This window comes from Clinocottus analis, unplaced genomic scaffold (assembly GCF_023055335.1).
Source record: "Clinocottus analis isolate CAN_PGR_092001 unplaced genomic scaffold, fCliAna1.0.p SCAF_9, whole genome shotgun sequence".
NCBI lineage: Eukaryota > Metazoa > Chordata > Actinopteri > Perciformes > Cottidae > Clinocottus > Clinocottus analis.
Genome location: NW_027176251.1, coordinates 21973121 through 21987196, shown reverse-complemented (window position 1 = coordinate 21987196; position 14076 = coordinate 21973121). Strand labels below are relative to the sequence as shown.

The 14076-nt window shown below is 43.7% G+C and overlaps 1 protein-coding gene across 3 annotated transcripts in view; it reads right to left on the bottom strand.

Moving 5' to 3' along the window:
• The window catches only part of ppox (protoporphyrinogen oxidase), a 9314-nt gene extending 5491 nt beyond the window's left edge, over positions 1–3823 (bottom strand). For 2 of the 3 annotated variants that reach the window (XM_068570163.1, XM_068570166.1), the window contains exons 1-4: positions 3598–3823; positions 2833–2919; positions 1177–1311; positions 724–839 (exon numbers count right to left, since the gene is read on the bottom strand). In XM_068570163.1, coding sequence (XP_068426264.1) covers positions 724–839; positions 1177–1311; positions 2833–2916 — 335 coding nt within the window. In that variant the 5' untranslated portion in view covers positions 2917–2919; positions 3598–3823. The remainder of the gene's footprint in view (positions 1–723; positions 840–1176; positions 1312–2832; positions 2920–3597) is intronic. The other variant, XM_068570164.1, reaches the window with a different exon arrangement.
• Between the last annotated feature and the right edge of the window lie 10253 nt (positions 3824–14076).

Below are 14076 nucleotides of genomic sequence, written 5' to 3'. Positions count from 1 at the left end.
CATGCAGCACTGAGTGGTGGTCACGAGTTACCTTCTCACCCCGTCATGCAGCACTGAGTGGTGGTCACTAGTTACCCTCTCATCTCGTCATGCAGCACTGAGTGGTGGTCACGAGTTACCCTCTCATCTCGTCATGCAGCACTGAGTGGTGATCACTAGTTACCCTCTCACCCCTTCATGCAGCACTGAGTGGTGGTCACGAGTTACCCTCTCATCTCGTCATGCAGCACTGAGTGGTGGTTACTAGTTATCCTCTCACCCCGTCATGCAGCACTGAGTGGTGGTCACGAGTTACCCTCTCACCCCGTCATGCAGCATAGAGTGGTGGTCACTAGTTACCCTCTCACCCCGTCATGCAGCACTGAGTGGTGGTCACGAGTTACCCTCTCACCCCGTCATGCAGCACTGAGTGGTGGTCACTAGTTACCCTCTCACCCCGTCATGCAGCACTGAGTGGTGGTCACGAGTTACCCTCTCACCCCGTCATGCAGCACTGAGTGGTGGTCACGAGTTACCCTCTCACCCCGTCATGCAGCACTGAGTGGTGGTTACTAGTTATCCTCTCACCCCGTCATGCAGCACTGAGTGGTGGTCACGAGTTACCCTCTCACCCCGTCATGCAGCACTGAGTGGTGGTTACTAGTTATCCTCTCACCCCGTCATGCAGCACTGAGTGGTGGTTACTAGTTACCCTCTCACCCCGTCATGCAGCACTGATCTCACCTCAGGCCTGAAGGCATCCTGTGGAGCTGTTGGTTGACGTACACATATCTGCTCTTAGAGGCCACATGGCTGGAGGAGACGGGCAGAATCTCCCCCCCAAGACCCAGGTCATCCACCTACACACACACACACACACACACACACACACACACACACACACACACACACACACACACACACACACACACACACACACTATTGAATGTTTCCAAAAATATGTCGAGGACGAGGGTTAAGATGTCAGACAGCGTCATCACCTCTCTTCTCTAAGGGATCTTATAGTTTCTCTCTGCAAATATTTAGACATTTAGATCAATTGCTTCACTGTCAGGTTTCTGCTGAAGGAGCTCGTCACCTCAGCCCATCAAGGGGTTAAGCTTTACGGTCTGCATTTTACTGTTGTGTCCCCCCCCTCGCCTCCCTCATCATCATCACCACTGCTTTTAAACTTACCATGTTGAGTGTGTTGCGTCCCACGTCCCCAGCTGGTCGAATCCCTCTGGGTCCATGCTCAAACACCGCCCCATCTGACCTCCTGGTGGACCACAGCCAACCTCCAAAGCGACTGCTGGACTCCAATACAACGACCTGGACAGGAGATGGGAGGACTAATAAATACATTTATTCATATTCTTAACAGTAGTTGTGTTTGGCTTATATGTTGTCAGGTGCATCTTCTCCACCTCATTATGGTATGCTTTGCCACAATCAGCTCATTACTGCCTCCCATGGCTGATGGAGAGAAAGATACAAATAGCTGGCGTTGCTGTGGATTTTTTTCTTCTTCGACAAACATTAAAAATGCCATCTTAATCTTTAGCAGCAGGTCCAGCAGGCCGAGCCAGGCTTCTCTCTCATCAGCAACACTTTCCAGGTCATCCTGGAGGACCCGAGGCGTTCCCAGTCTAGGGAGATATGATCCTCCAGCGTGTCCTGGTCTTCCTCTGGGTCTCCTGCCAGGTAACGAGCCTGGAGAACCTCTAATGGAGACGACCAGAAGGCGTCCTGATGAGATGCTGAACCACCTCAGCTGACTCCTTTAGATACCGAGGAGCAGCGGCTCAACTCCTAGCTCCTCCTGATGTCAGAGCTCCTTTCTTTATCTCTAAGGCTGAGCCCTACAGAGGAACTTCATCTCCTTACCCTATCTCTAAGGCTGAGCCCTACAGAGGAACCTCATTTCGGCAGCTTGTATCCGCAACCTCGTTCTTTGGGTCTTGACCCAGAGTTGGTGATCGTAGGTGAGTGTTGGAACGTGGACGACCAGTAAACTCAGAGCTTCTCCTTCCGGCTCAGCTCCCTCTGCACCAAGAGGACCGGTGCAGCGCCTGTTTTACCGCACCGATCCGCCTGTCCATCTCCCGCTCCACCTGACCCTCACTCCTGAACAAGACCCCGAGATACTTGAACTACAGGAAGCCCTAGTACTGGTACTACAGGAAGCCCTGGTTCTGCAGGAAGCCCTGGTACTGGTACGACATGAAACCCTGGTTCTGCAGGAAGCCCTGGTACTGGTACTACAGGAAGCCCTAGTACTTGTACTACAGGAAGCCCTGGTACTTGTACAGCAGGAAGCCCTGGTACTTGTACAGCAGGAAGCCCTGGTACTTGTACAGCAGGAAGCCCTGGTACTTGTACAGCAGGAAGCCCTGGTACTTGTACAGCAGGAAGCCCTGGTACTTGTACAGCAGGAAGCCCTGGTACTTGTACAGCAGGAAGCCCTAGTACTGATACTACAGGAAGCCCTCGTACTACAGGAAGCCCTGGTACTAGTACTACAGGAAGCCCTCGTACTACAGGAAGCCCTCGTACTACAGGAAGCCCTCGTACTACAGGAAGCCCTCGTACTACAGGAAGCCCTCGTACTACAGGAAGCCCTCGTACTACAGGAAGCCCTGGTACTGGTACTACAGGAAGCCCTGGTACTGATACGGGCTTGTCACAGATTTATTCTGAAATAACGTGTCTTTCGGCTTCCTCTTCAGCTCATTGTAGATCGACTGGACAACATGAAGTACACTGCCACGGTTAGCTTAGAGTTGCTTGGAAAAGATCTTCTGGGATTACCACATAACTGTGTGTGTGTGTGTGTGTGTGTGTGTGTGTTACCTTGGTAACCTGGGGGCTCTTGCACAGGTAGTAGGATGCTGCCAGACCCCCAATCCCTCCTCCAAGGACTGCAACTGTAGTCATTGGCTGGTTGTGAATACAAAACCACAGAGTGTGTTAACCGTGTGTGTGTGTGTGTGTTTCAGGGTGTGGCCTATGAGCTGTGACTGAAGGGTGTGTCTGCTGATAATGACGAGGAAAACACTTATCAGGCGTCTCACTCTGCCGGCCCAACTGTCGCTCCAACTGTTCCTCATATTTGCTCCATGTACAAAAGATGTTGTCTCGTCTGCAAATCTTCTACATTACTTTCATGACTTTTGTAATGTGTGTTTTAGTACAATGTTTTGTAGTGTGGAACACGCCAATACATAGATCACAAACAAACAAAATAAATATCATTCATGCAGTTCACAGAAGCTCTTCTATTAAGTATGGTGCTTATGAAAATAAATACCAAGTGATGCCAATGAGCTATAAGCCGCTGGTGACGTCACGTGAGCAGACACGTCTTCACTTTGAGTTCAGGACAGCGGAAAGCACGCGACACACAAAGTTATGACGTCATATTATGAAAACACATGAAGTTATAACGTCATGTTGTGAAGATACATGAAGTTATGACGTCATGTTGTGAAGATACATGACGCTATGACGTCATATTGTAAAGATACATACAGTTATGACGTCATATTATGAAGATACATAAAGTTATGACGTCATGTCGTGAAGACACAAAGTTAAGGCGTCATGTTGTGAAGATACCTCAGGTTATGACGTCATCTCGTGGAGATACCTGTGGTGGAGCTGACGTCTCGCGCACACAGCTGATCTCGAACACACGTCCTGTGACGTCAGCAGCCTCGTGAGCTCCGTGAGGAGGAATCGCGCTGAGGTGAGCGGCGCGTTGCCTTTGTAGTGGTGAGGGTTGAAGTCCTGAAGGCTCCCGCTCCTTCTGGTTCACGCGCAGACTGACCGGCTTCCGTAATCATTTCTGTTACGACACCAGCAACAAGACTACTTCCGGCCGAACTCCTTCAGAATAAAAGCATCCCCTCTTTCGGAGGTTTGACGATGACAAACAATGTCATGGTGCTTTATCGCCACCAGCTGGTATGGAGTGATAAAACAGAACAAATATGACTATTACCCCTCGTTATACCTTGACGAGTACTGCTACTACCAGATACTGTTACCATCTTTTGAGATCGTATACAGCTTTAAAGGTTATTCTCATTTCCATACCATTCATTCATAAAGACTGAATAATATGCACACGCCCTTTCAAATGTCATACCTTTATTTATATTGAAGATTGATGACAAAGTTTTGCCTATTTTTGGTCCTTTCTAATAATTTATGTCAAATCTCAACACTGTAATGCGCCATGATGTTATTCACATCTGAATGACTGGACTATGGGAATATACACGCTCTAACATGAATGAATGAATGAATGTATATATATATATATATATATATATATATATATATATATATATATATATATGTATATATATATATATATATATATATATATATATATATATATATATATATATATGTATATATATGTATATGTATATATATATATATATATATATATATATATATATATATATATATATATATATATATATACACATACATACATACATACATACATACATACATACATACACACACACACACACACACACACACACACACACACACACACACACACATATATTACCATAAATACAAAACAAAACAAAATCTGGTAAGATATTCTCAGATGTTTCAAGTATTTTAAGTAATTGTATAATCCACTCGGAAAATCCACAGACCATATTGCGTAAATACACAAGGACTTGTACCACTGCAGACCCCTCACAACCTGGACACAACCAGGATCAGCTCCTCCCTCTGGGGGGCGCTGCACAGTTCTGTAACCAAACACCATCTCTTCTGTACTAAAGCCTAACACTATCTCTTCTGTACTAAAGCCTAACACCATCTCTTCTGTACTAAAGCCTAACACCATCTCTTCTGTACTAAAGCCTAACACTAACTTTTCTGTACTAAAGCCTAACACCATCTCTTCTGTACTAAAGCCTAACACCATCTCTTCTGTACTAAAGCCTAACACCAGCTCTAATGTACTAAAGCCTAACACCAGCTCTTCTGTACTAAAGCCTAACACCAGCTCTTCTGTACTAAAGCCTAACACCAGCTCTTCTGTACTAAAGCCTAACACTAGCTCTTCTGTACTAACGCCTAACACTAGCTCTTCTGTACTAAAGCCTAACACTATCTCTTCTGTACTAAAGCCTAACACCAGCTCTAATGTACTAAAGCCAAACACCAGCTCCCCTGTTCAATTCAGTTTATTTTGTTTAGCCCAAACATCACAAATACAAGGTTTGCCTCAAATAGCTTTACAATTTGTACACATGACAATCTGCCCCAGGACCTCACATCGGATCAGGAACAACTCCTGAAATAAAGACATTAAAAACCCTTTAACAGGGAAACAGGAAGGAGCTTCATAGAGCAACAGGATCCTCTCCAGGATGGACAGAAGCAACAGATGTCATGTGACCAGAATGAGCAACGTAACAGAGTTGCAGCTCATTACATGAATATGACAAAAATATTCATCTAATAATGGCATCATGGACCATGACCCAAATAGGCTCAGTCCATCGTAGCATGCAGGACCAGCTTCAGACAGCCATCATCCATGATGGTGGGGGCGGGGGCGTCAGGACAAACTCCAGACAGCCACGATCCATGGAAACTTGAGGCAAGGAAGCACAGAGGCTTCCGGAAAGGAGTAGAGTTAGTAATGTGCATTGAAAGACAATAATTTATCCAGCACGAGAGAAGAAATGAGAAGGGAGAAGAGAAAGAAGAAGAGGACTGGAGGAGCTCAGTGTATCCTAAGATGCCCTCAGCAGTCTAGGCCTATAGCAGCATATCTAAGGGGAGGTGGGGAGGAAGCCTTCTGACTGACTCACGGGGTGGATACCCTCATGAATCTAGAGGAGAGTTGTCGGACCCAACATCTGAAAGAAAGCTTCCTGGAACAAAGATCGGGGTCAACTATAAGCTCTGTCAAAGAGGAACGTTTTAAGTCTACTCTTACATGAGGTGACTGTGCCAACACCACCGGACTGAAAGTGGAAGCTTATTTCACAGAAGAGGAGCTTGATAACTGAAGGTTCTAGCCCCTAACCTATTTTTTTAGACTCTGGGAACCACAAGTAACCCTGCTAAATATAATTCTAAATCTTACAGGAAGCCAGTGAAGTGCGGCTAATACAGGAGTAATATGATCTCTCTTTCTAGTCCTCGTTAGTACACGAGCTGCAGCATTTTGTATTAACTGAGAGACCCGAGGTCCGTACCAGAGCAGCCTGATAATAAGGAGTTACAGTAATCTAGTCTTGAAGTAACAAATGCACGGATTAACGTTTCTGCATAATTTTGAGATAGGATATGTCTGATTTTTAAAATATTACGCAAGTGAAGAAAGGCAATTCTTGAAATTTGTTTAATATGTGGACCTAAGGACAAGTCCAGGTCAAATAAAACTCCAAGATTCCTTTTGGTGGTGGTGGATGCCAAAGCAATACCATCCAGAGAAACTACATCATTAGATAATTGGTTTCTGAGGTGTTTGGGCCGAGTAAAATAACTTTGGTCTCATCAGAGTTCAGCAGCAGAAAGTTACAGGTCATCCAAATCTTTATGTCTTTAAGACACGCCTGAAGTTTAGCAACCTGGTGGATTCATCTGGCTTAATTGATAATTGAGTATCATCGGCATAGCTGTGAAAATGTATTAAATGTTTTCTAATAATATTCCCTAAAGGCAGCATATATAAGGTAAATGAAATTGGTCCAAGTACAGAACCTTGTGGAACCCCATAACGAACGGCAGTGGTCCTTGAGGCTTCATTATTTACATAAACAAACTGACATCGATCTGATAAATACAACTTGAAGCATCTTAATGCCTCTAACACCAATCAACTGGTCTAAAATCTGTAATAAAATGTCATGATCAATGGTGTCAAATGCAGCAATAAGATCTACCAGGACAAGTACAGAGACAAGTCCCCTATCTCATGCAACTAAAAGGTCATGAGTTATGGTCACTAGTGTCGTCTCTGTGCTACGGTGCTTTCTAAATCCTGACTGAAACTCCTCAAACTATTAAAATGTAAAAAGTCATATAACTGTTTTGTGACTACCTTCTCCAGTATCTTAGAGAGAAAGGGAAGGTTAGAAATAGGTCTGTAGTTAGCCAACAGCTCTAAATGGAGGGTGGGCTTCTTAAGGAGAGCTTTAATTACAGCCACTTAAAAAGACTGTGGTACATACCCCGTTAGTAAAGACCCATTAATAATATCTAATAGCGAGGTGCTAATTAAAGACAAAACTTCTTGAAGCAGTCTCTCGTAACAGGGTCCAGGAGACAGGTAGAGGATCTAGAAGTAAAAACCATTGAAGACAATTGGTGGAGGCCAATGAGAAAAAAAATCTATTCAAACACACATCAGGGCCCGCAGCCGCCTCCAAGTCCACCTCACCTGAGGATGGACCAGCAATAGTCAAGGCCAGAAGAACATCAATCCTGCCTCTAATGGTCAGAATCTAATCAATGAAAAAATTCATAAAATCATTACTACTAAGCTCTGTAGGAATAGATGGATCCACAGAGCTATGACTCTCAACCAGCCTGGCCACAGTGCTAAAGAGAAACCCAGGGTTATTCTTATTTTTGTTTATTAGTTTTAGTAATAGGCTCCTCTGGCAATACGGAGGGCCTTCTTGTATGTTCTCAAACTATCCCGCCAAACTAACCAGGACTCCTCCAGACCACTGGAACGCCATATGCGCTCAAGCTTCCACGATGCTAACTTCAATATGCGGGTCTGACGGTGATACCATGGAGCTAGTCTCCTTGTTTAATACTCCTCTTTTTTAGAGGAGCTATCGAGTCCAGAGTCACTCTTAATGAGCCAATAGCACCATCAACAAGATGATCCATCTGGGACGGACTAAAGTTAGTACAGGAGTCCTCTGTTATAGTGAGACAGACTAAAGTTAGTACAGGACTAAAGTTAGTACAGGACTAAAGTTAGTACAGGAGTCCTCTGTTATAGTGAGACAGACTAAAGTTAGTACAGGACTAAAGTTAACACAGGAGTCCTCTGTTATAGTGAGACAGACTAAAGTTAGTACAGGACTAAAGTTAGTACAGGACTAAAGTTAGTACAGGAGTCCTCTGTTATAGTGAGACAGACTAAAGTTAACACAGGACTAAAGTTAACACAGGACTAAAGTTAACACAGGAGTCCTCTGTTATATTGAGACAGACTAAAGTTAGTACAGGACTGAAGTTAACACAGGAGTCCTCTGTTATATTGAGACAGACTAAAGTTAGTACAGGACTAAAGTTAACACAGGAGTCATCTGTCATATTGAGACAGACTAAAGTTAGTACAGGACTAAAGTTAGTACAGGAGTCATCTGTCATATTGAGACAGACTAAAGTTTGTACAGGACTAAAGTTAGTACAGAAGTCCTCTGTTATATTGAGACATGGTAATGACTCAAACACAGAAGGAATCACTTCCTTAAATCTAACAACAGCACTGTCAGTTAAACATCTAGTATAAAACTCTTGCCTAATGCCGTATAATCTGGTAGTATAAACCCAAACGTTATAAGGCAATGGTCGGATAAAAGAGGATTTTGTGGAGACATTATGAAATGTTCTTGTAAATGTTCTTGGTATTGTAATTTAATCTACACTGTGTGCAGAATTATTAGGCAAATTGTATTTTTGATAATTATTTTTATTATTGGGCCACAATTGTGTTCTCAATCAACCCAAAAGGCTCCTTATTATCAAAGTTTCATATTTTTGGAAGTTGGTGTGCTTTCTTTTTAGATTTGGCCATTTTATGAGGATATCTGTGTGTGCAGGTAAATATTTCTGTGCAGAATTATTAGGCAACAAAATAAAAAACAAATATATACCCATCTCACTTGTTTATTTTCACCAGGTAAACCAATATAACAACTCAAAATTCTGAAATAAACATTTGTGACATTCTAAGACAACCAAAAACAAATCAGTGACCAATGTAGCCACCTTTCTTCACCATGACGCTCAAAAGCCTTCCATCCATAGATTCTGTCAGTGCCTTGATTTGTTTGCGATCCACATTGCGTGCAGCAGCCACCACAGCCTCCCAGACACTGTTCAGAAAGGTGTACTGTTTTCCCTCCTTGTAGAGCTGACATTTTATGAAGGACCACAGGTTCTCAATGGGGTTCAGATCAGGTGAACAAGGGGGCCATGTCATTATTTTTTCTCCTTTTAGACCTTTTCTGGCCAGCCATGCTGTAGTGTATTTTGATGCGTGTGACGGAGCATTGTCCTGCATGAATATCATGTTTTTCTTGAATGATGGTGACTTCTTCTTGTACCACTGCTTAAAGAAGGTGTCTTCCAGAAACTGGCAGTAGGTCTGGGAGTTGATCTTCACTCCATCATCAACCCGAAAAGGTCCCACAAGCTCATCTTTGATTATACCAGCCCATACCAGTACCCCACCTCCACCTTGCTGGCGTCTGAGTCGGTGAGGAACTTCCTGCCCTTTACTGATCCAGCCTCGTGCCCATCCATCTGGCCCATCAAGACTCACTCTCATTTCATCAGACCAAAACACCTTGGAGAAATCAGTCTTCATATATTTCTTGGCCCAATCTTGACGTTTTATCTTGTGCGTCTTGTTCAAAGGTGGCCTCTTTTTGGCTTTCCTTACCTTGGCCAGGTCCCTAAGTATTGAGCACCTTGTGCTTCTTGCCACGCCAGACACGTTGCAGCTCTGAAATATGGCACAACTGGTGGCCAATGGCTTCCTGGCAGCTTCACGCTTGATCCTTCTCAATTCATGGGCAGTTATTTTGCGTCTTCTTTTTTCTACACGCACTCACCTTTTGATTACTTTTGATTTAATTAATTTAAGTGGCCGACACAGTCTCTATAGAGTTAACCTTTGAAGCCACATGCTCCCCAGAGCCTGCTGCACCCATTATCAGACAAGAACATTTTAAAAAAGGTCAAGTGATGTTTCCTACAATATCTCCAGAACCACAACGTTGATTAACTTCATTTAAATTACTAAAATACAGTAAAGTCTTGAGGGAAGAGATCTATCTCAACAGAAAAATAAAAAATACCGTTAAGTTTATGAAATTACATAAAACCCGTAACCTCAAAAAACCTTGCCATCACTTTTTTGAGCCAAAGTTACTTTTCACGTTTCTGTTAATAACTACCCTTAACAACGGAGTTCAAGAATAATAAACACATATATGTTATTCTGCAAGTCTTTACGAATCTAACAAGGTATGGTAGCAGCTTAGTGGATGTTGGTTAGTACCTGAAAAGTTCAAGTTAAGCCGGGATGTCTCGTTTTTCAATGCGTTCAGTCCTGCAGTAACAAAGTGCTGTAACCCACTTCCTGGTGTGCCTGTGATGTTTCAAACAAGTCACATGTCTTAAGGCGGGATTTCTGCAGATTTTGATACAGGCTTCAACCAATCAGAGCATGTTTAGGCATAAAGCTTCTAACTTTTCCATTTTTGAACTGAACGACACAGTTTTTTGACTAAAATCGTTAGTAACAGGCCAAGGCTTTGTTTTATTGTGAATGTTCTTGCAGACTCCGGTTCTTTAGGTCATTATCTTTCCAAAGAGGGTGTTTCAACTCTGTAGGTTCTTGTTCAGGCCTTTTAACGTGGGGGCGAAAACACTCGGATTACTTTTTTTTAAATTTAAAAAAAAATAAAAAATTTCACAACAAAATAATGAAAAAAATTATATAAAATAACACAAGTATTAGAACTCATTTGGGGTTCATATCACTACTTAAACACAGACCTGCTAAATTCTCAAAGCTCATGCCCCAGGCGGGTCACTTTGGGGCTCAGTTGCTCTAAAGAAGACGCAGAGAGGTGTGTAAGACTACAACTCTGCCTGGTCTGTTATGGACGAAGTCGACCAATAAGCTTGGTCATATTAGCAGACATTAGACCTTAGCTGACATGCGGCTAAACATCTCGTCAGTCACCGTGTTTGGGAGAGGGCCAGAGAAGATTACGTGGTCCCAGATTGTTTTAGCGTAGGTACACACCGATTCAACATTGATTTTAGTGACCTCCGAGCGGCGAAGTCGGGAGTCATTACCGCCGACGTGAATCACAGTATTACTGTATTTACGTTTATCTTTAGCCAACAGTTTCAAATAAGACTCAACGTCGCCCGCTCTGGCCCCTGAAATACATTTGACTGTCGTCCCCGTCGTCACCGTCTTCACGTTTCTAACGATGGAACTGCCGATAATCAAAATTGGTTTCTCTGTGTCGCTGATTGTGGTTGATTCTCAGTGCCACTAAGTGGGGAGAACCGGTTAGAAACTTAGAAACATGTTGTGTAGCATGGACCTACAGGATGTAGTGTAGCATGGACCTGCAGAATGTAGTGTAGCATGGACCGGCAGGATGTTGTGTAGCATAGACCTGCAGGATGTAGTGTAGCATGGACTTGCGGGATGTAGTGTAGCATGGACCTGCAGGATATAGTGTGGCATGGACCTACAGGATGTAGTGTAGCATGTTTCTACAGGATGTAGTGTAGCATGGACCGACAGGATGTAGTGTAGCATGGACCTGCAGGATATAGTGTGGCATGGACCTACAGGATGTAGTGTAGCATGTTTCTACAGGATGTAGTGTAGCATGGACCGACAGGATGTAGTGTGGTATGGACCTACAGGATGTAGTGTGGCATGGACCTACAGGATGTAGTGTAGCATGTTTCTACAGGATGTAGTGTAGCATGGACCGACAGGATGTAGTGTAGCATGGACCGACAGGATGTAGTGTAGCATGTTTCTACAGGATGTAGTGTAGCATGTTTCTACAGGATGTAGTGTAGCATGGACCGACAGGATGTAGTGTAGCATGTTTCTACAGGATGTAGTGTAGCATGGACCGACAGGATGTAGTGTAGCATGGACCTGCAGGATGTAGTGTGGCATGTTTCTACAGGATGTAGTGTAGCATGGACCTACAGGATGTAGTGTAGCATGGACCGACAGGATGTAGTGTAGCATGGACCTGCAGGATGTAGTGTGGTATGGACTTACAGGATGTAGTGTGGCATGGACCTACAGGATGTAGTGTGGCATAGACCGACAGGATGTAGTGTGGCATGGACCTACAGGATGTAGTGTGGCATAGACCTACAGGATGTAGTGTGGCATGGACCTACAGGATGTAGTGTAGCATGGACCGACAGGATGTAGTGTGGCATGGACCTACAGGATGTAGTGTGGCATAGACCTACAGGATGTAGTGTGGCATGGACCTACAGGATGTAGTGTAGCATGGACCGACAGGATGTAGTGTGGCATGGACCTACAGGATGTAGTGTGGCATGGACCTACAGGATGTAGTGTAGCATGTTTCTACAGGATGTAGTGTAGCATGGACCTGCAGGATGTAGTGTAGCATGTTTCTACAGGATGTAGTGTAGCATGGACCGACAGGATGTAGTGCGGCATGGACCGACAAGATGTAGTGTGGCATAGACCTCTTACGTGACAGCGTAACACATTCAGTTATGGTTGCACATTTATGAAATTATACTGCCGAACTGCATGCTGGGTAAAGCTCACCCACTTATAACAAGTTTGACAGGACAACCCAGCATGCAGTTCTGCAGTGAATTTATAAATGTGAAACCCTGACTGACATTCTTACCTGTGACACCTAAGTAGCTCCGCCTGCTGCATCCTGGTCTTTAGCTGAGAAAATGTTAGTGCCTTATGATAGGAGACCGGCAGGCTGGTCTCTCCTGGCACCACAAGTCCTGCCCTTCGCTCCGGGTCTACGTGAAACAACTACAAAGAGACACACAGCAACTACAAGATGTGAAACAACTATGCAAAGACACAACTACAAAGAGACACAAAACTACTAAGAGACACACAACTACAAAGAGATGTGAAACAACTACAAAGAGACACACAGCAACTACAAAGAGATGCGGAACAACTACAAAAAGATACAACTACACAGAGACACAAAACTACAAAGAGACACACAACAACTACAAAGAGACCCAAAACAACTACTAACATACCTAAAACTACTACTAAGAGACACAAAACTACAAAGAGACACACAGCAACTACAAAGACACAAAATGATTACAATGTGATGTAAAACAGGCACAAAGATACAATCTGACTACAGAATGACACGCAAAGCTGCTCATGATTTGTAGTAATTGTGTGAGGCAGTATTTAGGTAACCGTGGTAACCATCATTCTGTTTGATCTGCATCTCCTTCACTTTATTGAAAACTCAGCAAATTTCTCCCGTTCGGATCTTTTGGGAAAGGTAACGAGATCTCAGATCTGTGAGCTTTTGATCTGATCAGGTAAATTTAAAGATAATCTTGCTTTCTGGTCCTCATGGTGACCTTCTCTGGTCGCCACACACACTTCTCTTACACACACACTTCTCTTACACACACACACTTCTCTCTAACACACACACACACACTTCTCTCTAACACACACACACACACACACACACACACACACTTCTCTCGTACACACACACACACACACACTTCTCTCTAACACACACACTTCTCTCTAACACACACACTTCCATCTAACACACACACTTCCATCTAACACACACACTTCCATCTAACACACACACTTCCATCTAACACACACACTTACACTTCTCTCTAACACACACACTTCCATCTAACACACACACTTCCATCTAACACACACACTTCCATCTAACACACACACTTCTCTCTAACACACACACTTCTCTCTAACACACACACTTCTCTCTAACACACACACTTCCCTCTAACACACAAACGGGCCGAAGGGAAACCGTTTCTGATCCAGCGGTTTACAACGTGTCGTTCTTCTGGTCCGCTTCCTTCTTCTCTCCCTCTGAGCCGCCGTCAGCGGTTTGGACTCGTGAGCTGTGGAGGAAACGTGCGTGTGTTCCTCTGAGAACCTGGAGAACCGGTTCCTAATATATATATATATATATATATATATATATATATATATATATATATACACATACACATATACACACACACAGACACACACACTCTGGGTGGGTCCCGGCAGAG